The sequence below is a fragment of the Melospiza melodia genome, chromosome 5, assembly GCF_035770615.1.
Source record: "Melospiza melodia melodia isolate bMelMel2 chromosome 5, bMelMel2.pri, whole genome shotgun sequence".
NCBI classification, from domain to species: domain Eukaryota; kingdom Metazoa; phylum Chordata; class Aves; order Passeriformes; family Passerellidae; genus Melospiza; species Melospiza melodia.
Window position 1 is genome coordinate 84428183 of NC_086198.1, and position 26790 is coordinate 84454972.

Consider the following 26790-nt stretch of genomic DNA (forward strand, 5'->3'; position numbering starts at 1 on the left):
ATGCCCTGCTGTTCCTATTCCCACCTGTCAGTCAGCATTAAAGTTTCAGAGCATTGTGTATGTGAACAGAGGGGATGTTGCAGCACTTAAATTCACCTGTGTGTGACAAGAGGGAGAGTGCCTGAATAGCAATGAAACTTCCAAAACCAGCAGTCAGGGAAACAGATACATCAAACTGAAAGTGAGTAGTGACTGTCACCCACCATCACCTCTGTCTTCCCCAACATGTGTTTCAGTTACCGCTGTAACTCACTGGACTCAAAAGTCAGCCCAATTTTGAAGGAATTAATATTTCTACAATGTAAAAATTTTGCCTTCAACACTAGAGGTTCAGAGGGCTGAGACTGAAGACGTGACATCATGCTGTCCCCTAAACATTTCTCTCAGATCAAACTCTTCATTGGTACAGATTTGCCTGCAGCTTTACACCAAAGATGAATCTGATGCACAATAACAGAGGTATCAGAGGCTGTGCATAAATGTACATTTTTGTTTACTAGTGTCACTTGTGCTCTTCTTTCTCCTCCATTCTCTCTCCTTACCCTCAGCCCAAATTTTCCTTACAGTCTTATTTTATATTTTCTGTTCTCTCGAAATTAGGCTGCATCTAATTTTCTTCATTCAGTTACATTTTTAAAAGTTATTAGCTGATTGAATAAATTAAAAATTTTCTTGTCCTCAGTAAAAAGCCCTTATGCCTTTTCAGGAATCCTGAGGAGCTGTACACATAGGCTACTCAGGGAAGTTAATTATTAATTATCAGTAAGGTGGAATAGTTAAGATTAATTCAGTCACTGCTGAGACCCACTCATTCAGAATTAAAATAGAATTTGGTTTCATTTCCTTGAGAAATGAATTATGCTAAATTAAAATGAGGTCACTTCAGTTCTGATTTTTCTGCAATGTAACAGTTTTACCTAATTTCAATTAAATCTTCACATGAAGACAAGTCCTTACATATCTCTTATGCTTTAACTCCTTTTCTGAAGCAGTAATGGAAGCAGCTTTCAAAACTTGTGTTAGGCTGCAGTACAGCAATTCAAAAGCAGCTTATCATTGTTGTTTAATATTTGTTTGTCTGGGAACAAACACATGATAATTTGGGGAAATTGACTAAATATATATAATCATTAGCCTCACATTGACAGTAATGAAGCAATTTCAGATGCATTTTCTACAGAAGGCTCTGCAGATTTTACTGTTTACTGTTGTGGATTCTATAGGCATCACTGATAGTGAATTAGATGGTAAGGGTACTGATTGTACCTGAGAGATGCTGATATGAGCACATTTAAAACTTGCAATTGCAAACTAACATTGTAGAGAAGAGGGATTTATTTAAAACTGGGTGTACTTATAAATTTTAAACATATAATTTTATAAATGTAAAAATCATAATTTGTACATAATCCAAGATAATCTAAATAATCAATAATTGATTGTCCTAGGTGTATGTACCCATACTGTGTGTACTCTAATTGATTAGAAATGAACCCAAAGTTTTTGGCCCCAAGCTGGGTGCATCTGTGTGTGTCAGCACCCCATTTGAACAGTAACTCTCAGTTTTTAAATACTGAAAAACCAGAGCCTGAAAATTACATCATGCCCTTATCCCAAGGAAATTATTTGAGGGGAAAAACCTGACCTGGGATTTTTAAAGAAATTCTTCAACTAACGTAATGAAACGTCGTGATTAGATTAAATAATCTATAGACAAACTTTTGAGAAGTAAATGACAAAAGAGCCTAATTCCTATTTTTAGAGTTGACTAAGGAATCTATTTTCTGCTGACCTTTACAAGTGTTACTATAAATCAAATATAAATGATCAACTGTCACTTTCTTCCCTGAAATTAAATGATGTTTACAATAGCTGTCACAGAAAGGTCTACACTGCACAAATTCTAAATGTTGACTTTATTCACATGCCTCATAAAGGGTATTTAAAAAATTACAAATCTGCTGACAAAAACCAGAATAACAGGCACAAAATCTAGTACCTCTTTTCATATTTATTCAATTTCTTAAACTAATGGAGTATGGCTCTTGATGAAAGCAGACTTTTTTCCTCTGCATCCCAAACACTTTTATTTTATATTTAAAATTAATCACACTGCCTAGATGGGGACTCCATAAAAAGCTCAAGAAGGTAAATCCAATTGTTACCAGTTTTAAAAGCTAAAGAGCCTATTTGACACACACATATACCATAAGCATATACAGTACCATATGTGCTTACTTTATATATTCTGAAGAAACAGTAATGACAAACTTAATTTATAAAACTATGGCATCTATATTATTTGGAATAGAACTTCAAATGCAGAATTAAAACAAGTTAGAGTTCAATACTGCAGGAATCTAATAATAATAAATATATGTTGTATGTTCAAAATGTTCAATATTAGCAGAAATCCTCATAAGCTGGACTCCCTAGACTACCTGCTGTAGCTTTAAAAAGGAAGTTTACAACATAAAATGTTTTTTAATTTTTTGATGCATTTCAGGGGAGTGAACCCCCTTGGTCCAAGTGTATACACATTTGCATCATGATACAGATTTCAGTTAAAAATACAAAGACATACATTTGCACTTAAAAAATAGAATATAAAGGTAAAATCTTAGTTAATATTTTAAAAAAATAATTGATCCAAGCTTGGCAGCTTTTTGCAGTGAAAATTTCAGGAGGTTAATTTCAGACAGTTTTACATTTGTTTGTTTGATTTTAAATTACTTCAAAAGTCAGTATTTCAGTTTTGGAAATGAAAGAGGTATTGGAGTGAATTGCATTGTCTTCTATGACAGGCTGTCATCATGAAGAGACAGGAGGCAAGTGAAGAGTTCACATGAGTCAATATCCAATCCAGAGACACATAAAAATCTATAAGTGGAATTCAAATCAACCGGATTATACACAGAAAATATAAATGCTACAAATTAATTTGGTCTGAAAACACAGTAAAGCAAGTAAAGACCATCACACCACACTAGGAAAGAGAACAGTGGTGATGTGACAGCCAGGGTCACCGTGTTGTTGCCCATGAACAGGTGACTGCCAGTGCAATGGGACATAAGATTGGCATTCACCAGCCACAGAGCAGGTTTGGGTTTTATCACTTCTACTGTTTCTGTTTGGCTGTATCAGAGCCAGTCACACAGAATTACCAGTTACAGACTGAAGTGCTGCTAGCAGGTAGCTCAGTGCCCATGTATTTCCAAGCCAGCATACCACTGCTATTTTCCAGCTTGGCCATTAACTTCATATCCAAACATGGCATTGAACTGGCCATTGTCTATCTCTAATGTCCTTACAGAATTCAAATATTAAACATATGAAGAAAATATTTTCTGCTAATACAGGCTCAGACTTAAGATAGCCCTTGCAGACTGTTAAGTATGAAAATGTGGTTATCCCAGTTTGGAAGACGTGGACATGCATGAAAATAAAGTTAAAATACACATTATTACTGAAAGTTACTAAATGTACATATATACATTATCCTATTTGGGTGAATTAGATTGACATGGTTTCTCATTTTTATTCCCACCTTGCATCTCTCCCTTAACTGCCACGGATAAAACTATGAAACAGGTCCAAAAATACTGGGGTTTAAAACCTCCATTAGAATGATCAGCAATTGACACCACTACTGATAGGATGCACCCATCTTCCGTAGCTAGCCCATGCTTTGGAGTGATACTCATTTTTATTCACATCAGTAGAGTTTCTAATCCCTTTTCAGGGTATTTAATGCTACGGGGGAAAAAAAAGCATCTCCACATACACTTTCCTATGGACTAGTTCATAGAACTTAGCCTAAGGCTACTCCATATGTGAAGCCTAGCAAACACAAGATATTAAAAAAAAACAAAACATGAATTAGTTCTTACTAGTAATCTGTAAAAACACGGTCTGAAAAACTATTTCTGTTGACTTAATATTCATTTAAATGATCTGCTTTAAACTTCCAGCAGTTGCAGGAAGGTGAAATCACTTAGTTGAGAGCAAAAAGAGGCAGGATTACAGCTGCTGATTGAAACAGTGAAAGCATCCTAACCCCAGAGAAGTTTATTTTGACTTTTGTGATTGGGTTTTTGTTTGTTTTTAAATCTCAAGACTGATGAAACTGGTGCAAAGTAGCATTTATCAAAGGCTTCATATTCTTCTTAGGCAAAAAAAAATCACTAACCAATTAGTGAATGCAGGTTGTGCTTTCTGATGGAATGTTCTTGGATAAAACAGATAACCACAGGAAGTCTCTAGTCCTTAATTTTTTGCTTTTTTGGTTTTTGGGGGATTTTTTTGTTGTTGGTTTTTTTTTTTTTTTTGGGGGGGGGGGGTTGGTGGTTTTTTTTTTGTTTGTTTGGTTTTTTTTTTGTTTGTTTTTTTTTTTTTGTTTGTTTTTTTTGTTTTTTTTGTTTTTTTTGTTTTTTGCATAGAAACGTTTCCTGGCCTACTGCCAAGAGGAATATATCATCTGAGCACAGGTGTGGGAGACCTCCAACTGTACTCCTCTGCCTGTCCTATTTCCTGTGCCTATCACTGCCAGAAGTCTGAGACTGCTCAGGACAGCAGATTATTCTGAACTCTTTCAAGGGCTGCTCCTTGGTAAATCCAGGAATTACCTTTTTTGAATGCAGGTTAGCTATATAAAAACAGAGGAACCACTCTATTGGTTTAGACTAAGGATCCGTCTAGCTCAATATCCTGTCTTCACCAACAGCTGTCAGTGTATGCCCAGTGAAAATGAGAAATAGAAAAAGCACTTAGAACATTTTCCCCTAACACTTTCATAGCCATGGACTACTTTCATCTCAGGGAAATTCTTACATGTTTAATCTAGACAGAGTCTCCCAACAGGTTTGTTTTCCAACTCTTTACCCAGCTGGTCCCTCTGGACTCATGCAGAACTTTTTGCACTAACAACAACCTTTAGTAAGGAATTTCACAGGTTTTTCAGCCCCTGTTTTTTCAGGGTTTCATTCCTGGCCAGCAGTAAGCTCGCTGCCCATCCATTCAGACATAAAGCTCATTTTGTCCAGCATGTACCACCTCATTTTACCTCACACTGAATTTTACCTGTCATTTTAGTGTCTTTGAAAATCATTGTACAATGTCTGTCTGCAGTAGAAAGTCCTTATAAAAGGAACAAAAACATAACAACTAAAAAACCAGTCTGTGCATTCCAAGACTGCATTTATTTCAGTTTGCACCCCAATTTCTAATCTAAATATATCATTCTCCTTGCTGCTTCTATACTCCAAGCTACCCTGTGCAATGGTTAAATGAAAAGTACATACACAGTGAAGAACTGTATTATATTGTACAGGGCTGAGACAGTCCAAATGCTGCCATTTGCCAACATTTTGTCTGCAGGATTTGGTAACTTTTTAAAAGTTCCTTTAAGAGTAGTTTTAAGCCTATTATCCAGGGCAGTGCCTTATGTGCAGATGATTTTTTAATACTATATTTATAAATGGCATTGGTAGTTTGGACTCTTACAAGAACAGTACAGAAAGCAGAACTTCCAAAGGGGAGACCTTTAATGATGACTACAGGATGCTTTCCAATGTATCATTTGCAAGAGAAGATGAACTGTATCTTTCATTTTAATTAAGATTCAGACATGGAATGAGAGAGTAAAACCTCAATTTTTTCAACAGAAATGGTATGCATAATGCTAACTTGGTCCTTTTCCAATTAACACACCATAAGAAGCCTTAAAACTTCAGTGAGGGGTCTTTTGGAACGATCTGGAAAAAAATCTTCTTTATATAGGTTATATGATGTTAATGCCTGAAAAACATGGGACATTTGAGTCAAATATTCAAAAATATTCAGGAGAATGTGTTTAAAGATAAGGGCACTGCCTTTAGATGCCCCACTTCAAGGTATCCACTACTGCATCATGCGTCTGTGAAGTTCAGTCTATCTCAAATATGCAGGATTATAGAACTTGAAGCTGAAACATTTTGCACAACACTGAATTGCAAATCAGGAAGAGCAAAGGCAGTCTATATAGACCTATTTCTGACGAGGGAAAAATTTATAATTTTTGAGTGCTTAAATGTAATTTATTATAACACATTTTGTAACAAATTATACTACTTGAAATCTGAGAAGTTTTCTATAAAATTGCTGGAAGTTCACAGTAAATCTGCAGCACGTGAGAGGCATATAGGCAGGATTGATTTTTTGAGGGAACAAACCAGATATTTAAAATTTTTTCCAATTTGAAGCAGAACACATTTCAAGTACATTAAGTTAAGGCATTCTCAGCGTTTCCCAGAATATATTTCACATTGCCTGCAACTAAACTCAATACATCTTGGTCTTTTGTCTCAGAGCACTGTCTCTACTACAGCCTATTCTAAATAAAATGCCTATTGGAGTGATAATACATAGAGGAATAGCATAATATAAAAGTGATTTCAAAAGCCAGGTACTCAACAATGCAATAAATGAAAAATCCGAGAAACATTACAGGAGGACTCGGGCAAAATTCACCTAATATATTTAACAAGAGCTAACAATGACAACAACAAAATTTTGGTTGGTTGGATGGTATTTTTTCAGGTATTTTCTTTCAAAGTCTGATATTTTATACTCAAACAACTCTGTCAGGTAGTGAATGAAACCTACTCGAAATCCCACTGTAACCAGTGGGATATCCCATTTTGTATCCACCACACCCTTCCACTGAAGGAATTTCTCTCAGAGGGAAATGAATACCAAGACAGCACCTGCAAAAGTTGCCAGTCCTAATCAGAAAACTGAGCAAGCATAAAGTACAATGCAGAATTTCAAGTGAAATCTGGAGTAGTTTATTTTAAATTAATGAGACTTCTTTTCCAAAACAGGATGTGGCAAATATTTCACTCTTGCACATTGGAACTTGTGAAATTATCTACAGAGAGAACACTGCACCTCTGTATAGGGAAAGTTTCTGAAACCCCAGAGGTTCAAACTACCTCATAGGCAACAGCCAAGAGATTCTGATCTTGAATCTGGAATTCTTTCCTATTAAAAATAAATGAAAAAGACTAATTAGGTTCATGAATAATACTGATTTGGTATTAAAAAAAAAAAAAAAAAGAAAAAAGAAAAAAGAAATATTTCAGCAACACAAAAGGCATTTGGAAACACATTCAACCTGTTTTTCTATGGATGTTGACATTTTAGGTTTTCCATAACATCTTCAAGATAAAAGGTACTTTTAAAATAATTTTATGTTATATCCTGATTGCATAAAAAGGGGAACAGTCTTTTTATCTGCTCTCTTTGTCTCATATTTTTTAAGATTATTTTGATATTTTGCATTATTTTTGTCTTTTAATTTATTCTACTTATTATGTACAACAGAAGTCAAGGGACCACCAGCATTCAAAAAAGGTGATTCCTCTTGGATTTACCAAGGAGTAGCCCATGAAGGAATTCAGAATAATCTACTGTCCTAAACACTCTCAGACTTTTGGCAGTGATGAGTACATGAAATAGGACAGTCAGAGGAGTACAGTTGTGAGGCCTCCCACAGCTTCAGAGCTATGCTCAGATGATATATTCCTCTTGGCAGTAGGCCAGAAAACATTTCTGTGCAAAAAAAAAAGGCAAAATGAAGGACTAGAGACTACCTTTGGAAATCTGTTTTATCAAAGAACATGCCATCAGAAAGTACAACCTGCATTCACTAATTGGTTTGCTTTTTTTTACCTAAGGAAAATATGAAGCTTTTGATAAATTCTACTTTACACCAATTTCATCAACCTTGAGATTCAAAAACAAAGAAACAAAATATCCAGAAAATCTAAAGAAGTCAAAAACCCCCACATCAGTCCCTAACCTAATCTACCAAAGCCTAGAAGAGTGAGATGACTTCAGTTTGCTGGAGAGAGTACAATTTCACAGCCAGGGTTGTTCTCTACTTCATTCCCTGCATACATATTTGCTAACTGGGAATTTGAACCTGTCCTGTAAAACCTGGCCTCCTACAGGTCATATCAGACATTTAATAAAAACATGCCTGAAAGGGATGTAATTGTGAAAATCTACCACTTGAATTCAATGATGGTTTTGGTACTATCATCTCTTTAATCTTTCATCAGTTGTGATGGTTAAGAAAAATTTCATAGCCATTGCTCTGGAATCACTTTTCCTCCATTTTAAAACAATATGACCTACTTCTTGATCTCAAAATGATTAATTTTGTTATTTATAATATACAAATCCATGTTGCATCCAAACACTAAAACATTCTCAAGAGTAGTGCCAAGATTTTATGACAGTGTTCCAAAGACCAGGTGTTTGCAAGTCAAGAGGTGGGAGACAGCAAAGTAGGGATTGGTATGATATTTGGTTTGCCATCTTCAACTTGTGGAAACACATCAACTTACTATATAACAGATATCATGGGAAATTGCAAACTTTGTAAACAAAGACTATTTCTTTTCACGACATTTTGCTATCAATCATAGTGACTTGCTGTAAAAAAAAATCTGAGAGAGATCTGGATGTATTCATGCAGAGAGTGCCACTTAAAACCCATTGTAAAGATTTATACAGCATTTACCTTCAAGCACGGGGTAGTTTCATTAATATTGGTTCCAGCTGAGTGGACTATGAAGTACAAGTCATGCTTATGTATTATTACAGACAGCTATATGAGACCATTTTTATTTTAAACATTTAGATTCACCACAGAACAGGTCTGTAGTGCTATAAAAGGTTATGAAACACAAGCTATGGAACCAGTAATCAACAGTGACTCCTTAGCCAGGCCCCTTAGCCAGTAAACCCAGTCTCCCTCCCATATCACTTTGTTTTGTTTTCTGATCAATGTAATCACAACAGCTGCAGCACAGCTTGTACAGATGTGTAGAGTAAGTATATATTCAACATGCCTACCCATACAGGAAGAAGGGATGGATTAGACTCAGTGCAAGTATTTTCAAGAAAGTGTAGATCCAAACTATTAAGTATAATTTAATTATTAAGGAACAACTGAAAAAGAAACTAGAAGCCATCAACATATAAATTAAATTACATTTACCACTGTGGTTCTTAGTAAACACTTACACTTTGAAACTAATTGGCCGCTTGGGTGAGGAGATTGCCTGCTTCTAAGAAGTTAAAAAAGCACACCTTGTTTCTGATACCTATCCTAAATTTTTGAATGCTCAAGATGGAAACAGCAGTACCTTTATTATACAAAGTATAACTTTCTAACACTTTCAACAAGGCTTTCTCATTCATCTTCATTAATTATCAACAGAATAAATTATGCATTAGATTCTTAGGCTGAACAGCAACTGGTTTGCAACAGTTGAGGTTACTGAGTAGGACTGGGCTATGCGAGAGCTTAACAGTGGAGCTCTACCTCCCTTGGCATTTCAGGTATTATCACATTATCCTGATCTCATTTGCCACATCATTTGAACATGATGAAGTCTATTAACTTAATAAGAGTAGTAAGATACCATTACCTGTAGTAAAAACAAACTGAAAATCTCCTTAGAAGAATCTCAGCTCTTCCTAAGAGTGGGGATTTTTTGCTTGCTTGCCTGCCTCTAAGGAAACACATCTGAGGCCACTGCACTTGGCTTTTTGTCATTGAATACGTGCTGCTTACTTGTAAAAAAAAAATAACTTCTTTTAGTGATAGCATATGAATCAGTATCCACAGCAAGTCTTGGAAATGGTTTTGAATTGTGAGCTCAGAAAGGTTGCAGCACAAATGTCAATCTGAAAAATAGAGTAGTGTGTGCATCATTCACTAGATAGGAAAGGAAAAGCTCGGATGACTTTGTGAAAAGAGTATTGCTATGAATTTCTAACACATCTCTCTTCTTGCATCATATATTATTTAATTTCCATAGCAACCCACAGGAGCAAGAAGCCAGTGTTTTCAGAAAAATGTGAATTGATGCAGTTCACAACAGAGAAACTACGATAGACTAGGAATGATAGAGAAAATAAAGGCAGGGAAATTCTGTTACCAGACACTCAAAAGTTATTAAAAAAGCTGTGTCAGATTTCCAAAAGTTACAAGCATCCTATGAAGTATGCATTGTCAGTGTTTGTGCTATGACTTTTACAGCATTGTAATTCCAAATCTGATTAATTGCATGCATCAATTCTTCCAGTTATTGCTGAAGAGTCAATTTCGCTCTCAAATCTTTTCACCAGTGCCAAAACAAAAAACACAAATATCCAACACACCACCACCAAATAAATTAAAATAACCAGCTGAAACTTTCAGATGACTTTAAATAAATGGCTTTTAATTCTCAACAATCGTGGTAGCATAATTGGATATTATCTGCTGACGCTGGACTTGCAACTCTGCAAGGGAAAAAAAAGTAACTGAAGTATAGAAAGAAGCACAATTATATTTTATAAATACAGAATGACATCATGTAAGTTATCATATTTGTCAGCTGTTGAGAACAGAAAATGCTGAATTTTGAGAAAAGTATATTTTCCAAAGTGATAAGAAAGCTACAGCATCTGCTCAGTCTAGCTTAGAAACCTTCCCTGGTAATGCACACATTGTCCAAGGTTACAGAAAAAAAATTACCTAAGGAAAGCTGACAACCACTATGTTTCAAATTCCTTAAGGGCAAAGCACAAGTGCTATTCACAATTTCCTACAAGATACCACAACATCCCATTGACAGATTGCAGCTGATTTACATCTTTAGATAAGCAAAACCAAGCCTCCGACAAAGAGAATGTAGTGTGCTTGTCAAAGAATATCAGTCCAAGAAACAGTGAAAATAAAAACCATAAGATTCATCCTTTATGAGCAATGTGTCTTCCCTGCAGTACTGCTAACACATACAGGTGGACAGGTGGAACCATGTACACTCACATCCCAATTTGGGCTCGTGTGTGTAAAGGCTTAGAGAATGTCAGACTGTCTAAACACTGTAACATCAGATTCTGCTCTGTTCTCATTATGCTCAGCCACAAAGTAGTTCACAGATCTTCTTTTATTATTATTTATAAGATGAAAGGAATGATAATATAAAACAATGACAACGCTGTATTATCCTTAGGCAATTCTCTCGTTATCATGCTGAACAGCTCGACTACAGAGAAAAACAGTCATTACCTGTGTGAAGAGAACCTGTGATTAGCCTGAGAAGGTACTGGGCAAATTTCATTATTTCCCGCTTACACCGCTTCCTACAGCCACTCATCTTAGGCAACGGGGTATTCCTCTGAGGAGAGCCTGACGACTTTGCCAATACAGGGAACACTTTCTGCCAGCAAACTTCTGGGGCCGTCCAGAGCCTCGCACGGCCTCGCCGCCTCCTCACGGCCGAGCAAACTCCGCCGATCTACCCCGGGTGGCTGCGCAAGGGAGCCCGCGGCGGCCGGCGGTGCGTGCAGCGGGCGCTGCCACGGCAGAGCGCGGTGCGGCACGGCTCGGCTGGGCAGGACACGGCACGGCTGGGCACGACACGGCACGGCTCGGCTCGGCTCGGCACAGCACGGCACGGCGCAGGCACTGGCGCGGCCACCGGCGCCCCCGCCGCGGCCGGACCCGCGGCAGGCGCTGGCCGCGGGTGGCTCCGCGGGCGCGCAGCCCGGCGGGCGGGGCGGTGCCGGTGCCCGCCCCACGCAGGCAGCAGAGCACGGCACGGCACGGCACGGCACGGCACGGCACCGCCCCCGGGAGCCGCTCCGCTCTGCGCTCCTCCCGCGAGCAGCGGGCGGGCAGGTGGGAGCCGGCCGGGGCACGGCACCGCTCCCTTCCCGCGGTGCTGGGCCGAGGGCAGAGCCCAGAGCCCCGCCCGGGCCGAGGGGCCGGTGCTGGCCGTGCCTGACCGGCGGGAGGGTGTCCGAGGTGTGCGCGGACGGGGCTCCCTCACCTGCGCTCTCTCTGCACGTCGGCCTCGGCCCCGCAGCCTGCTCGAAGGTGATGCAAACGCCAGGGCACTGCACACCTGTACAGCGGGAAGAAGGAAGCAGAAACCGCGCAGGTATCTCTGTGCGGGGAGCTGCCCCTGCTTCCCAGCCCCCTGACCTGCGGCAGCTGGGAAACGGGCAGCGTTCTGTGGTTAGAATGTCTCCAAGTCTCATCAGGAAGCTACCTGTACTCCTTACTATTCCAGTATAAATTCATTGTTTTCCAACTTGCTGAGAAGTATTTCTTATTAATAAAAATTATCTGCTGTAGTCTACATCCATGACCACAGAACCCAAGGAATATGTTTTCATTTTCCTCGGAGTACTTCCCTCATAGAGAACAGCTCTATTGCATTAGAGGGTGATGCAATATGTAATGCCTAATAAAGTTACAAAAAGAAAAAAAGAAAAGACAACCCATTAAAGAAAAGCTTAACAGAAGAAAATCATCAACTGATCTAATTTTATGACAGCGCTGACCATAAAACATTTTGGCAAATGCCTTTAAAAAAATTACAATAAACACAAATGCACATCTTCAAGCTATTGTCTATATTATGCAGTGAGCAGAGATAAATACATTATAGACACAATACATCAAAGCATTATCTAAGTTGCAGTTAGATGACACAGTTTCTGTGTCTGCTATCTGAAACACAAGCATGCTGTCTTATGCTTCCAGTGAAGCTACACAGATAATGGAAAGAACCAAAATGAAACAGCTCAGAGATGCCCCCAGGTTACTCCAACACAGGGATTAGTCTGAGAAGGATGTGGGCAAATTCCAGTATTTCATGTTTGCACTACTTCTTGCAGCCACTCATCTTAAGCAGGAACTAATTTCTTGGCACAGTTTTTTCTGAAAAGACACAATACAGTGTGACCAAAGAAAACCGTCCATAAAACACCCCCCAAACCCAAAAAACCTCCCACAAAAACCTACAAACAAACCAACCAACCAACCAACCAACCAACCAACCAACCAACCAACCAACAAACAAACAAAACCCCCAAACCCAAAAACCTCCAACAAAACCCATCACATTCTGAGGTACTGGAGATGCCAGTGAGCCTTACAAATTTCTGAACTCCTCTGGTCTCCAAAAGGAAAGCTCCTTAAATAACAGGTAGAGTTGAAGAGATACCAAAAGCACAAGCCTCTGTCTGTTCTTTAGAAGAGGATTGAAGAGGCCAATGGAAATGGTCCTGAGCTGGAGTCCTTGACCTTTTCAATCCTTTGACATCACCAATTGTTTTATAGAATTTTCACTGGCAGTGTTACTTCAAAATAAGGCGCTGAAAATAACTGAAGCCGAAACAATTGAAATACTAGTTTTCTAAAGCCATAAGCATGAATCACCAACACCATGTGTTGCTCTTCCTCCACCCAAGAAACCCCTCCAATAACGCTGTACCAGTTCTGAAACTGTTTGACACTGTTTCCTAAGCCTGTATGTTCTCAACACAGCAATAACAGTAATTGCTACCTAAGAAAGATTTCATGAAAGATTTTTGACTAGTTTCACCAAGATTTTTTTTTTTAACAATCAGTGCAGTATTTTGATAGCATTGGATCTAAATCTATCTCCCAATATTTCTCTGGTCAGCAGGAAAGACTGACTAAGATTAGAGGGTTTTTTTCCCCAAATCAAGAGAGCAGATTAGGGAAAAGGGGGCAGGAAAGTTAGAATAGAAAACTATAATATAACCACCATGGTACTTTTGAAAAATATAGTAAAATAATATGAAAGACAGTTGGATAATATCAACTTCTATATATTGATAATGTACCTTTTTAATCATTTTTAATTGACAGGACACACTAAGGTCACCAGACAGAGCCAGTCTCTTTGCACTGAGGTAAAAAATACCTTTTATATTGACAAGCTAGGTCCATCCCCAATAATTTATAATCCATAAAGCCCTCTGAAAAAAGATCCACTTATAGTCAGAAGAGTCTGCATCAGTTCCTAGAAATTCTGACTTTGGAACCAGGTACTTGGAAAAAACACTATTTAAGTAAAATGGAGGAAGAATAAAACACATGCATACATAAAAGAAGTTCTTTTCAGGCATTAGGGGGAAAAATGGAAGGAAAAAGTAAAAGTAAAAAATAAACTGGATTTTCAAATAATTTCACCAAGTCCAGCTCATGGGCTCCTAGAATAACATAAAATACAAAATTACTTTGTTTTGAAGAGCTCGGCAAGAATGAAATTACTAGGAAGGAAACATATGCAGTTTTTGTAAAAGACTGCCAACAGCTGCAGTCAAGCTTAAAAGCAAAATGTAAACATTTCCCTGAATGTACAAAGCATACTATAGTTCAGTCAGGGCAAATTAATTGATAATAATAAAATATTTTCTTCCTGTGAGGATTTTTACACAAAGCTACAAGACGAATCTTAAAAATCTTTGTCACCATGGCAAGAAAGCAATTCAAAACCAAAAATGTAAGAAATTAAATTCTATTCAGTCCAAAGATGAAATTCCACATGCATTTTTATAACTTGAGTTAGGGTCTCAGCATCACAGGTCAATGTCCCAGGCCCACCTGTTGTCAACTGAAGTGCAACCTAACCATCCTTAGAGGGTACACACTGATAAAGCTTTAGTTTAACACTATGAAAGAAAAAAATTACACCAATATTGTAGTTCAGAGATGGCCATTATTGGCAGGTATGTATCAGTATTGCTTTACTTATTCCTGTGTAGGAATAGTATTTCACTATAAAAAAACAACCTAAACAAAACCAAAAGAGAAATACATTAACAGCAACATGAAAACACATTCTAAAATAATTTTAAAAAATCAATTATTTTTAGATTGCTTAAGTTGCTGGGATAATGTGGAGGACTCTTCTTTCAAAAAAGAAAAAAAATAGAAAACCCAAAAGCATTGCATGTCTCAGAACTGCCCACTGTAACAGACTGGTATAAAATGGTGAATTAGCTAGCTTTACAGTTATGTTTTGAGAGAGAAAAAGTTACTAAATACAGATTTAATAAAAAAGATAGAAAAAGCATGTCTTAAAACATTCCAAAAGAAATTAAATGTGGCTCTTTTCATATTAAGTAACAATGGCAAAGACTCAAATGCCAAAAGCACATATAAGAGTTTTGGGAGAGAAAAATAAAACCCATTACAAATATTTGATGAGAAGAAACCCATAGAATAAGGATGAAAGTGCATGCCAAATATAAATTTGCTAGTCTGGGAATAAAAACTCCAGCAGAAGATGAAGTGACATATACAGAGCACAGCTGATTGGCTTCTTGCAGGCAATTTGCCTTGTAAACCTCTTTCATTTGCACACAATCCTCTGACTTCAAAAAACAAAATTTCCTCCTGAACTAGCCCTTGCTATTGACTAAAAGCAAATTGAAATCTTACAACAAAAATCAACTCAATTAAATGCTTCAACCTCATCAGAAAGGGTAACCACAGGAAGTTATCCAGGAGCACAGAAAACCTCTACAGAGTTTCCTCGATGTTGACTCCGGAGGCTTGTACGAGCTTTTTTTTCTTAATCAAATACTGAAGTCAATAACTGGATTTTTTTTTAATCAAGGGATTATTAACCTTTTTATTTCAAACAACAGTGATATTTACAACCTAAGCACATGGCAAGCAATAACAGATGGGCAGAAACAAACAGATGGGAGAGCACAAGGTAACAGCAAGATGTTTATGATAGAGCATAATAAACAGCTGCCACAAGTAGATGACCATCACCAGATCTCTCTTCAGTTGCTCCTTGCCTGTCATAAAAGTAAGGGTCCTCTTAAATCACAGTCCCTGCTGTATTTATTTTAATAGCTCTTCTGTGGACTTATGCTTCTTGACTTGACAGTATTGTGCACTGAGGTGTCCCAAGTTTGCCATCATTATTCAAGTGGATACAGCAAGATGAGAGCCATTCATCACACAAGTCACTGGAAACCGCAGAAGTAATTCCAAATTATTCATGATGTCCATGAAAATATCAGCTACCACTTTTAGCCACAGCCAGTGAATAGCAACAAAAATGCTCTTGCACGTCATTTGCTCAAATTTAGTCTTGGATATTAACACAGACCAGAGATGGCTATATGATAGAAGATGAGCTGGGAAGCAGAGATGCAGGCATATGTTCCCTTCCTAACTGATTAGAAGTAACATGCTAGCTAAATTAACTTAAATTAAAATGGTTATTTTTCTTTGTTGTCTGTCCTGAATGTTATAGTGACAACAAGGAACATTAAACTGTTTCTTGCTCCATGCATTCCATATGAAAATGTATGTCTCCATGGGATGTGGATATGATCTGGTTCTGTCTTGTAGCAACACTAGCTTCCACAGAGCCCAGGACAAAAAGCGAGGGGAATGCCAGTGTCCCTGGTTATGAATATAGATTTATTTATCTTCTTTAATTTTTTTATACTCTTCATAGCAGAATTAAAACCTTCCCATTAGCCCAGCTGGTACTTATCCAAACTGCATGCAATGTTTTTAAATGTGGAAGACAAAATAGTAAGAAATCTTTATCCTGGTCTATGCTACTGAAAATTAATACAGTCTTCCTGCTTTTGTTTTTAGTCTTTAATTTCTCCTGAAAGCTTGCTAAGAATAATATCTTCAAACAGCTCTGTTGCTGTGTTTAAAATAGGACTACAGAGAAATGACTGCTACTTCACCCTGTTTGCATAATATCAACAAATTATACATGTGCTCTATTCTGATAGCTAATACCTGCATAAAATAAATTATTTTCATTGCTGTTATAGTCGCCGACTCTATAGGTTCAAACTGAATTTAAAATACATTTATGTAAACTAATAAAACATGATGGCTTAGCCCACCAGAATCTTTGACCAGTATACCAGAAATACTTAAAACATTTGTCTCTATTATTCCCACCTTCCCTGAGCTAGCTGCTCTCAGAATTCCTTTTTTTACCTAGTCAGTGTCCTTGAAGCTTACCCCAAGGATTCATTTTCACACAACACTCTAAGATGATACTGCAGACAGTCAACCAGGAGCTACAGCTGCCTCAACCTCCCCCACGGTCCACACTGGCCTAATTAAATATTCATCACTCCCAAAAGCTGCAGTGTCAAACATGAGCAACTTCCCAGCCTGACCTCCTACAGCCAGCCCGTGCTTTGTGCTGGAGAATAAACAAGACTGGGATTTACCTGCTGGAACATAAAATGGCATAATGCAGGTTTCATGTTGCACATTAACTTCTGTGCATGCACCGTAAAATTCTCACTGCAGAAGCCAGAGTACTTTTAACTTTTAATGTTCCATATACGTTGAATATCTGTATGCAAAGTTGCAGGGCAGTGTTAGCAATAAACTCAAATATTATCTTCCTTATAATACAGATCCTGTTTTGGATGTATGGTCCTACCTTTCAACTTAAAAATAGATTATTTCTGAGCATTCTCAAATAAAAAAAATGATTGAGGCATACTAATAACAGGTATATGAGGGTGGTTTGGTTTGGTTTTTTTTTTTTTTTTTGGTGGCTTAGGATTCTTATCTTAGTTCTATTTACAGAAAAGTTGGGGGTTGCCACCAAGAGAAAAAGGTTCTTATAACTCATTTAATTGTATCAGACTCTGCACATACTTATACCTATACTTAATGGAAGAGAAATCTGAACAAAAAAAACCCAGAAGGAATCATCTTTCCTGTTACAGAAACCATAGCTGTAATAGTCTCTAAGTTCCATAAATCTTTGAGATTTGATATAACTAAAACATATCCATATCATGTCCATACAAAATAAAAGTAGTGTAAAGGTTGTGTTTTGACCCCAAAACCTACATTAACCTGTTAAAGAGAGAAGAAAGAGAGAAGTATCAGAAATCGGCTGCAAACCAGACAATACTGGGTATGCAGCATTCTTAGGACAATAGAAAAAGCATTGTACCAAATCACCCATGAGAATTCTGTAAATGTAATAACTACTACAGCTTAGGACAGTAAGTAAATATAGTCTGAGGAAGCTTGTTTTCACTGCATAGAAGTACTTATGTATGGATATATACTTATATATATATATATATATAGTTTTTAAAAAGTAGACTTCATAGCTTCAAAAACTATCTGTTGCAACTTATTGCAACTTATATGTCCCTAGGACTTCCCATAAATGGTCAAAACCCAGATTTCTTCTTCTAAGTCAAGGGCTATCCCATAGTTTTCAAGTATTTTCTTTCCCCTTTTATGCTAGTTATGGCTTGATGCTCTAATTAAAATGCTCAAAAGTTTAAGATTGAAAAGTACATATCCTTAAGTGTTCACATCCTTAATCTGGCATGAATTGCAATGTATTTGAGTGAAAATACTGCAGCTACTACCTCAGGGAGGAGAAAGACAGAAGGGAGATACCAAAGTCCAAACATTTCTTCAAAGCCCACATCTTGGTTGAAGCAATTTTGCAACAGTTCTCCTTCATCCAAAATTTGATTCTGTTAATTATTAAATATGAAGTACCAGTGTTGAGAGCAATTTTAATTACCACTGCTAGGTCTGTGGTCTGTTCTCCATCCTGGCAGGGTCCTGCAGATATTGAGAAGAAAAACACTTTATCAGCATTCCTGTGGAATCCTTCAGTAATGCTCTGTAGGGAATATCACCAGTTACCAGTCCATTCCAGATTTTCCAGAAGAGTTGTCATTGTAATAAGTACCCCTAGATGATCTTTCCACATAATACAGATGATGAGCTGTCACACCATGTATATATAAATTTGACTCTGACATAGAGGAAAACCATTTTAAATAGACATAGAATTGATCTGATCGTACCTATGGTTTGATAAACCTGAGCTGAACTACTCATTACTTGCTCATGAGTAATAAGAAAGGTTTACATGCACTTGAAACTCTACCGTTCTAAACTACTCTGCACTCTTACTTTCATTACAGGAAAAAAAAAAAAAAAAAAAAAAAAAAAAAAAAAAAAAAAAAAAAAGGAAAAATCATTTTATTATCATTTCCAGGCAATTGGAAATTCATCTAGGCTTCATGATACAGATTAAGCCTGAAGAAGCTACCCACTGTTTGCTTCAGGCAGGAAATGGTCATCAGGGATATGAATCACAGGGTATTACACCCATTTAGCATTGCTGCACCTGTAAAGGAAACATCCGAGTCTGTGTTAGGGCCCTGAAGTTGAACATTAGATACAGTGGGTAGATTTTGCAGGCCTTATTCAATATCTATTTAGTATCATTTTTTTCCCTACCTTCTACGACACATTCTTCTGCAACCATAGGGCCATTTCTCTGACAAGTATGGCCACAACGACCTGTGGCTTCAGGCAAACCTCCCTCATCTGCCCTTTTCACACCACTTTAAATCAGTCCCTAGGAACCAGTGATGAAAAGAGGCAGAGTCAAAGTAAACCTTCAAGATTAAAAACAGGAAAACAGAGCAACCAGGGAATTCAGTCTCACATGTGACCCAAAGGCATCAGTGGAAGACAATTTTGGGCTCCCAGGTAGGAACACTTACTTAGTGGTAAGGCAGGTAGTTGGGTGTGCATGAGACCTCAGGAAACTGTAGAAACTGAGTATGAAATCATTGCAATCTCCTAGCTACAACACCCTAAGATGGGATCAAGTAAAGGCCCTAAGCATAAACAAAACCGTTTTTCAGCTATAGAGCCTAAGGAAGTGAAGCAGTGTGATTAGGAACTCAGCTACTATAAAGTTACAAGTCAGTGACAATGATAATAACCTGTATATGGTCAATAACCTGTATATAACCTGTATATGGCCTAAGGAAGTGAAGCAGTTTGATTAGGAACTCAGCTACTATAAAGTTGTCAGTGACAATGATAATGGCCTGTATATGGTCAAGGTGAGTAAAAAGTAACTTCATCAATTGCCTGTAAATAAATATCTGACTCTGAAGCCTAGAACAACATAAGTAAAGGGCTGATAATGAGACTCCAAATTCTACAGATCAGTACAAAGGATAATAATTTTGATAAAATACACACATACATTATATAATCAACACTGATACTCAGGAATATAAAGATACAGAGGAATACCCCTGCTCTTATCTCTCACTGTGAGAAGAAATATTATTAGAATAAGAAAACATCTCTACACTAGAAGAACAATGGTAAAGTTTAGACTTTATAGGGTCTTATATGGTGGATACGAATACTACTTCTATTTAAGCCCTGCAGAAATTTCCTTGTTCATATCATCTGGTCTGTGCCTCAATATAGACCTTCAGTCACCAAACAGAAATCATACTTTATATTACAGAAATTATGACATCAAACTTTCTCCCATCAGAACAGGACAGCTATCTTTACTGTAGGAAGTGTATTAAAAATGGAAGAGATAAGCTCTTCAGTGGAAGAAAAAAAAAAGCTATTACAGTTATCTTATGTCCAAAGAACGAGACTGAGGAGGGGGGGGGGAAAACCACAAAAACTCCCAACCATCCCTCACAATATCCAATACACAGCTAACTTGTCAGGTATAAGCATCTTAATTGCAAAGATGCCCTTAGCAATTTTGTTCAAGTATTTATGGTATGTCATACAGTTTTCAATCCTTGCTGTTAGGTAACTCCACTCTCAACCTCAAGTTCCTTTTGATTTAATAATCACATTTTATCTTACATTATTTTACCTTATCATTATCTAGACTCCTTCATATGACATCTTCAGAGAAAATTTGGATAGGTCACATTTTAATACTCTATCTCTTTGGTTTTCCACCCAATGAAAGAATAATAATAAAAAAAGATTAAAATACATGGGTAGTAGACGTTTTAACATGTTGATTTTTCTTGAAGGCAAAACATGAATCTGAAACCAATCAGAGGATTTCCTCACTATTTTAGTAGATATTGCTTTGGCTTCTTTGAAACATTTCATCTTTCAAGGTAAAAAACCACCAAGGGGAAAAAGCCATGAGTGGTTTGTGTGACTGCCTTGCAAGTGATCTATAAAAGCAGAATAGTATCAATACACGGACAGCCTATTTCTAATCTTCCTACAGTCTCAGGGAAGATTACAATATTATCTAGGGGAGGATGATATGCAAGCTAAATTTTTCCTGAATATCTCTAGTCATTAAATTGCCACACTATGATATCTCGGAACCATATGAGCTGTTAAAATTACTGCAACAAATTTTTTAAAATTATATTTACACTATTAATATTTTAAATAACCTCAAAATAAGTTCATGGCTTTGTAAACACATGGATCAGGTTAAGCATATTCCCCCTCTTGTCCATAGTAAGATTTCATGCATAAAACTTTCTCTTACTGTATGAATCTATTTGCAGTTTACTTTCCTGCCTGTGACTTTTCAGCAAGAGTTGGTCTCATGGTCATCATTTAAGAGCAAAGCCAACTTCTGACCTTGCTCAGCAGTGTGAGAACAATTTCCCAGGACTTCACCCATTGTGAACTTACAGTTCACACGGGTCAACAAAATGTACACACTCGCCCATGGACAATAAGTAAATCAATATTCACTTTAAATCATGCAAGACATTGCTATGACTGAAGTAGTTAAGGCACATGAATGGGGAAAAAAGACAGATTTGTATCAATCCTTTGATCTTAAAGGTAAACTGTTGGGCTGGGCTCTTCTTCTGCCTTATCCTGAACCACCTGTCCTGGTTTTTTTTCTTCCAGAACATGAACTTTCTGAACCACTCTCATCCATTGCAACACAGAACTACTTTACTTCTGTGGACACGTCCAGACCTCATTTGCTTCTCCAAAGAGGAGTTAAAAAAATCTATATTTCTCAGGTCCTTACTAGATAATCAGGTGCATAGCTATTACCATCTGATATCAAAAATAAAATTAAAAAAAATCTGGTCTGCCAGGAGCAATTTCTTTTCTTCTTCTAGCAGTGCTTTATTTAAAAAAGAAGGTGATCAAATTTTAATGATCTTCTTTTGTTAGCTTAAACCAAGTGCAAAAATTCCTCCTGCCACTTCCCTTGGGTTTGAAGGGTATAATTTTAAATGGCACAAAGAATTTGGTGGTGAAAATTCAGATCCTGAGTTTTTAAAAAGAAATTATAAAAGTTGTAACAAAAATGTTACAGAAAACAAAAGCATAAACAATCAAATCATTAATGCCAAGACGTTTTTCCAGCAAAAAATATCAGGACCCTTTAGAAAGCAACATTGAATTTCTGGTGCTTTTCTAGCAATTTTATTTTGTTCTACATACTAAACACTTGCTCTATTCTGCACTTAAGGCTGGGGAGGAAGGTCAAAGTCAAACACGATTATGACTTCTTGTAAACATGTGCAGAATCTGAGAACTCTAATTCTAACAACAAAGACTTCTAACAAAACCCAGGATTGCAGGAATGATCCATATTGAAGAACAGATGATTTTAAAACAGCTATCTTATAAAACAGACTGTGTGAGTGAGGCTGGTGAGAAAAACAATTTTCCTAGAAATATACTTATGCTATCAGAAAGTGCATATCAGGATAATGGTTTAAATTTCAAATAAATTGCAGTGGATAGCCCCTGCAAAATTTGAAATTAAAAAAAAAAAAGAAAAAAAAGACAGCTTTTTTCTGAATCTCAGAGACTAAACAATAGTCACCCTAGAAAATAAATTTTAGCCTACCAAAAATTTTGTCATTCAGACTCCTTGGCAAAACAAATTTTTCTTGTCATTCCTGCAATTTGAATGTCCCATCAAACCTGAAAAACTAAAATGCTTATTTCCTGCATTTATACATACAATGGACAGATTTTTCCTTCTATTTTGTGGTTTAAATAGCTCCCCATATTTTAAAATTGTAATAACAAGATGCATTAAAAGAATTAGATGCCCCATCATTTTGAGGAGACCAAAAATTATTTTCTGCTTTTTTCTTTTTTACTTTTTGATAACTCAGTGGGCAAGTTTAGTGGTAGAGTTTAATGATACAGTGATGTTCCAAAAGCAATAATAATTAAAATAAAATTGTTGTAGCAGAGCTGTGTAAAGAAGTGACTTATAATAAATATAAATAAGAATAAAAAAAACTTGACAATTTTTAGGGGGATTTTGTGGTTTGGATATTTTTCTTCTTTACCTGTAGGAGAAAATCCAGTAATAATATTAGGCTGTAGTGAAATCCTACTAACAAGGAAACATGATGTGTAAATTTTCTAAATTTGAGGACTAGGTGGCAGAGATCTATGGTTACACTGAGAACAGAAGTGTCAGTGAGAAAAATCATGGCTGGGACAAGCACTTAGCAGAGCTTCAGAAATGTCCATTTTCTCTGGCAAATGTTTTAAGTGCCATTACAACACAAGTCCACTTCTGGTCATAAACTATTAGTCTTTATTGTGCTGTCAGCTGTTAAAAATACCATCAGCTTCATAACCATTTGGACATACAAGTAGAAACTGAAGGAGTGAGACGCATAGATAGAAATCCTGGCATTTGAAGCCAGAAAAGTTAAATTGGAAACAGAGAGCTGAAAAAGGACTTTCTGGGATATCCACTCTCATTTGTGACTAAGATGACTTGGACCTCTTAATCCAAACAATTTGTGTAGCTTGTTCAAACCAATTTGCTATTAATGACATCCTTGCTGCTGAGTTTAGGTAAAGCACTTCCTACCTCTCCCTCTCCCAACCCTGCCCATCAGTACTTCCAAGTTCAGCCCCAGACCTGTAGTGGAAGGGAGACAGAAGGAGACCATCCTGCACTTCTCCCCATTCAGGTTTTGATTTGAATTCTGTGGCCAGAAATGAATGCAACGAAATCTGCAGCAAACAAAAATAGTACTTTATCAATGGTATAGGCCTGTATTTTGCTGTATGAGACAGCTGCATCAGCTTTTCTTCTCCCTTCTACCCTTTTCAAGAGGATTTTAAATTAGATAAAATTGCACATTAAGAAAACAAAAGACTCTATAAGAGAAGAGATAGTGTTTCTCATTACATGACAGTATGGTCACAAGCTCCTGGATCAGAGTACTTCCCAAGTACTTGAGAAACTTGTCATGTAAATGATCATGCCAGCTTCAAAAGAAGAGATATGAAGTTCAGGGTAAACATCATTTATTGAAACTGTATTAAATGGATATGCAAAAATTACTGAGAGCTTTTAATTTACCTTTCCAGATATCAAAGCTGGAGGTGGAGAGAACCAAACAACAAAAAACTCAGCAGGAGTTACAAACTGTGACCAATCCAGAAATGAAATTTCAAGTCTTAGGAGACAGTCATAAAGACACAGAAGTGCACATTTCAACCTAGACTAGTTGTAGCATTTAAAAATTGGGTGCAAAGAAGAATAAGAAGTGCATCAAACAAGAAAAGAGAGGATTGCTTTGAAAGAAACCCTTATCTCAATTCTTATTGTGTTTTATCTTATTCAATCCAGCCTGTGGAGAAGGAAGGACACTCATGCTGTTCAAAGTATTCCTACTTGAAATTCATTTTTCTAACTTGCAATAAATACAATTTTATTTCAGGGTGTAGTTTACAAATCTTATGTGTATTTTCAAAACTGAGGAGAATTAGAAAACTAAGCAAGAATGCTCATGTGTAAGCTTTGTGAAATTACATTTCAGCCTGTGATAAAAGGAGTAGCCAGAAGATGGCAACTGGAGGCACAATAGACACAGACTCCTAAGCCAAGTCTCGGAACACGATGTTAAAGGAAGCAGCTGATCGAAAGAGAAGATGAAAGAGATAAATATTCATTCAATAATTAGCTTAATATTGCCGGTCCATGACTTTTTTCCAGAGCATTCTAAGTTAGAATCCTATTTGAGATTTCTTTTTAATGAATGTGTCATAGTTCACAATTTATACTAGCTCAGCTAAACCATCTATTCCCTCAGGATCCTATTCCTACTGAGAACAACAGATGCCTTCAGTATTCAACCTTGCTCTTTTATGTTTGTGTCTCTCGTAGTGCAAATATTCCCAAATTTCAGGGAAAGTATATAAAGCTAGAAAATGAAAAAATGTCCCAAGAGACATTCTGAGTATTACACTCAAAATAAAATATTAGAATAAAATATTTAACAGCTGAAGGGTTCCAAAATTCCAATTTGGTAGAGCCACGGGGACTTGCAACCCCTCCTTGATTACCTGTCCTGTTACTGTTACCCAGAGCTGCTACATGGTATGAAAAACCTGTAAGCTGATAACCTCCCAAAGTATTCTTTTTTTGGCCACTCTAAGTAAAAACAAGTATCAACAGGTTCTCAAGAAACATTTGACAAACTACTTCATTCTGATATAACAATCCCCTTCACAAATTCCGTATGTTCTTACATTCACATTACATTTTTATTCATCATTTCATCTGAGTTTGATCTTACCTTCTATCCCTGTAAGATATCACAACAGAAATTTACTGTGAGTTACTGAAATTTACTGGCAATCTGATCCATCCTATCTACTCACCAGCTTTCCACTTAGCACCAACTTAATCTCCTACTCCAGCACTTCTTCAGCATTGCAGACTTCCCTCAGTTTCCCTGAATGCTCTCCAGCATACTGAACCTTGATTTTCAGTTTTCACCATGTAAGCACTTTATGTCCCTCCACAAGATACACTCTGAGGTTTTCAGAACAGTTTATTCTCAGATAACATGTATCCTGGTGCATTCTATTACTCTCTATGTATGCATGCATTGGGGTTTTTTGGCAGCGGTCAAAAATGAGTTGACAATTTGATAATATACCTTGATCAATTTTATAAAACATTAAAGTATTCACATATTTTGTAGAGCAAAGCAATGCCATGTGCATAAGAACATGGACACAATTAACAGATTACTCTCCCTGTGTATTCCTCCATGTACAATATCTGTGTAGGCCCCTTCAGCATAAGGATGGAGGAAGCAGAAGGATGTGCCTTCTGAATGTAAGTTTCATTAGGAATTACAATGATCAAAATCCCTGTTCACGCACTGATTAGAGACCTAAAACAAGATTAGAAAGAGAAGCTCACAGGGAAACAGTGTTTCAATTCCTTCATAACATCCAGGAATTTATTAGTACAAGGAGAAACAAAGGAGCTTAAAACAAATATGACCTTCTACAAACCTTAATGTGCATCAGATCTCAAAGATCAGTTCTTGAATCAGCATAGGTATTTATGCATTATCAGTGTCCTCTGCAGGCTTCTTTCCCTCTGGGGAATTTTCTGATAGAAGTATTAAGTTCAGAGATAATTTTTACCTCCATCCTTTCTTTGACATTTACAACACTTTAGAAATGCATTTCCTCTTCAAGGATATTTTCATCTATTAAAGAATATTTATGAGTGCATCTTCAAAGAAAACCACTGGAATGAGAATTCAAAAAAAAAAAAAAAGATTTGCACTTGCAACTGTTACTACACTAACTCCTAGCAAGACAAAAAGTGACACCTAAAATCTTAGGTTAAAAAAGGTACTAGTGCACAAATTACATTCTCTTATCTCTTAGTGCTTCTGTTTCAATGTTTCATACAGAAGTATACCTAGAGAACACATAAAAAGCTTAAGATGGTACTACAATTTCAGTGGAAGGAAAGTAACCTACAAAGCAACTAAACTGAAGGAGGGTGGCCAGCAGGTGAAAGGAGGGGATTCTCCCCCTGTACTTTGCTCTTGGAGTTGCACTTCCAGTTCTGGTGCCCCCAACATAAGAAGGGCATGGAACTGCTGGAGCAAGTCCAGAGGACTGTGGAGTTGGTAAGAGGACTGGAGCACCTCCCCTGTGATGACAGGCTGGGAAGGCTTGGGCTGTTCATCTTGGAGAAGATTGTTTGGAGACCTCATAACAACCTTCCAATACCTGAATGGACCTGCAGGGAAGACAGAGGGACTTTTCATCAGGAACCACAGTCACAGGACAGCGAGTAATGAGCACAAGTG

General features: G+C 37.1%; 1 protein-coding gene across 3 annotated transcripts in view; it reads right to left on the reverse strand.

Annotated features, from left to right (window-relative positions):
* KCNIP4 (potassium voltage-gated channel interacting protein 4) overlaps nt 1-26790 on the reverse strand; it is a 388652-nt gene that overhangs the window by 274076 nt on the left and 87786 nt on the right. The window contains exon 1 of one of the 3 annotated variants that reach the window (XM_063157717.1): nt 11111-11354. The exons of the other annotated variants lie outside the window; for them this stretch is intronic. Coding sequence (XP_063013787.1) covers nt 11111-11198 — 88 coding nt within the window. The 5' untranslated portion in view covers nt 11199-11354. Of the gene's footprint in view, nt 1-11110; nt 11355-26790 lie in introns of those variants that run through there. 3 annotated transcript variants of the gene reach the window in all.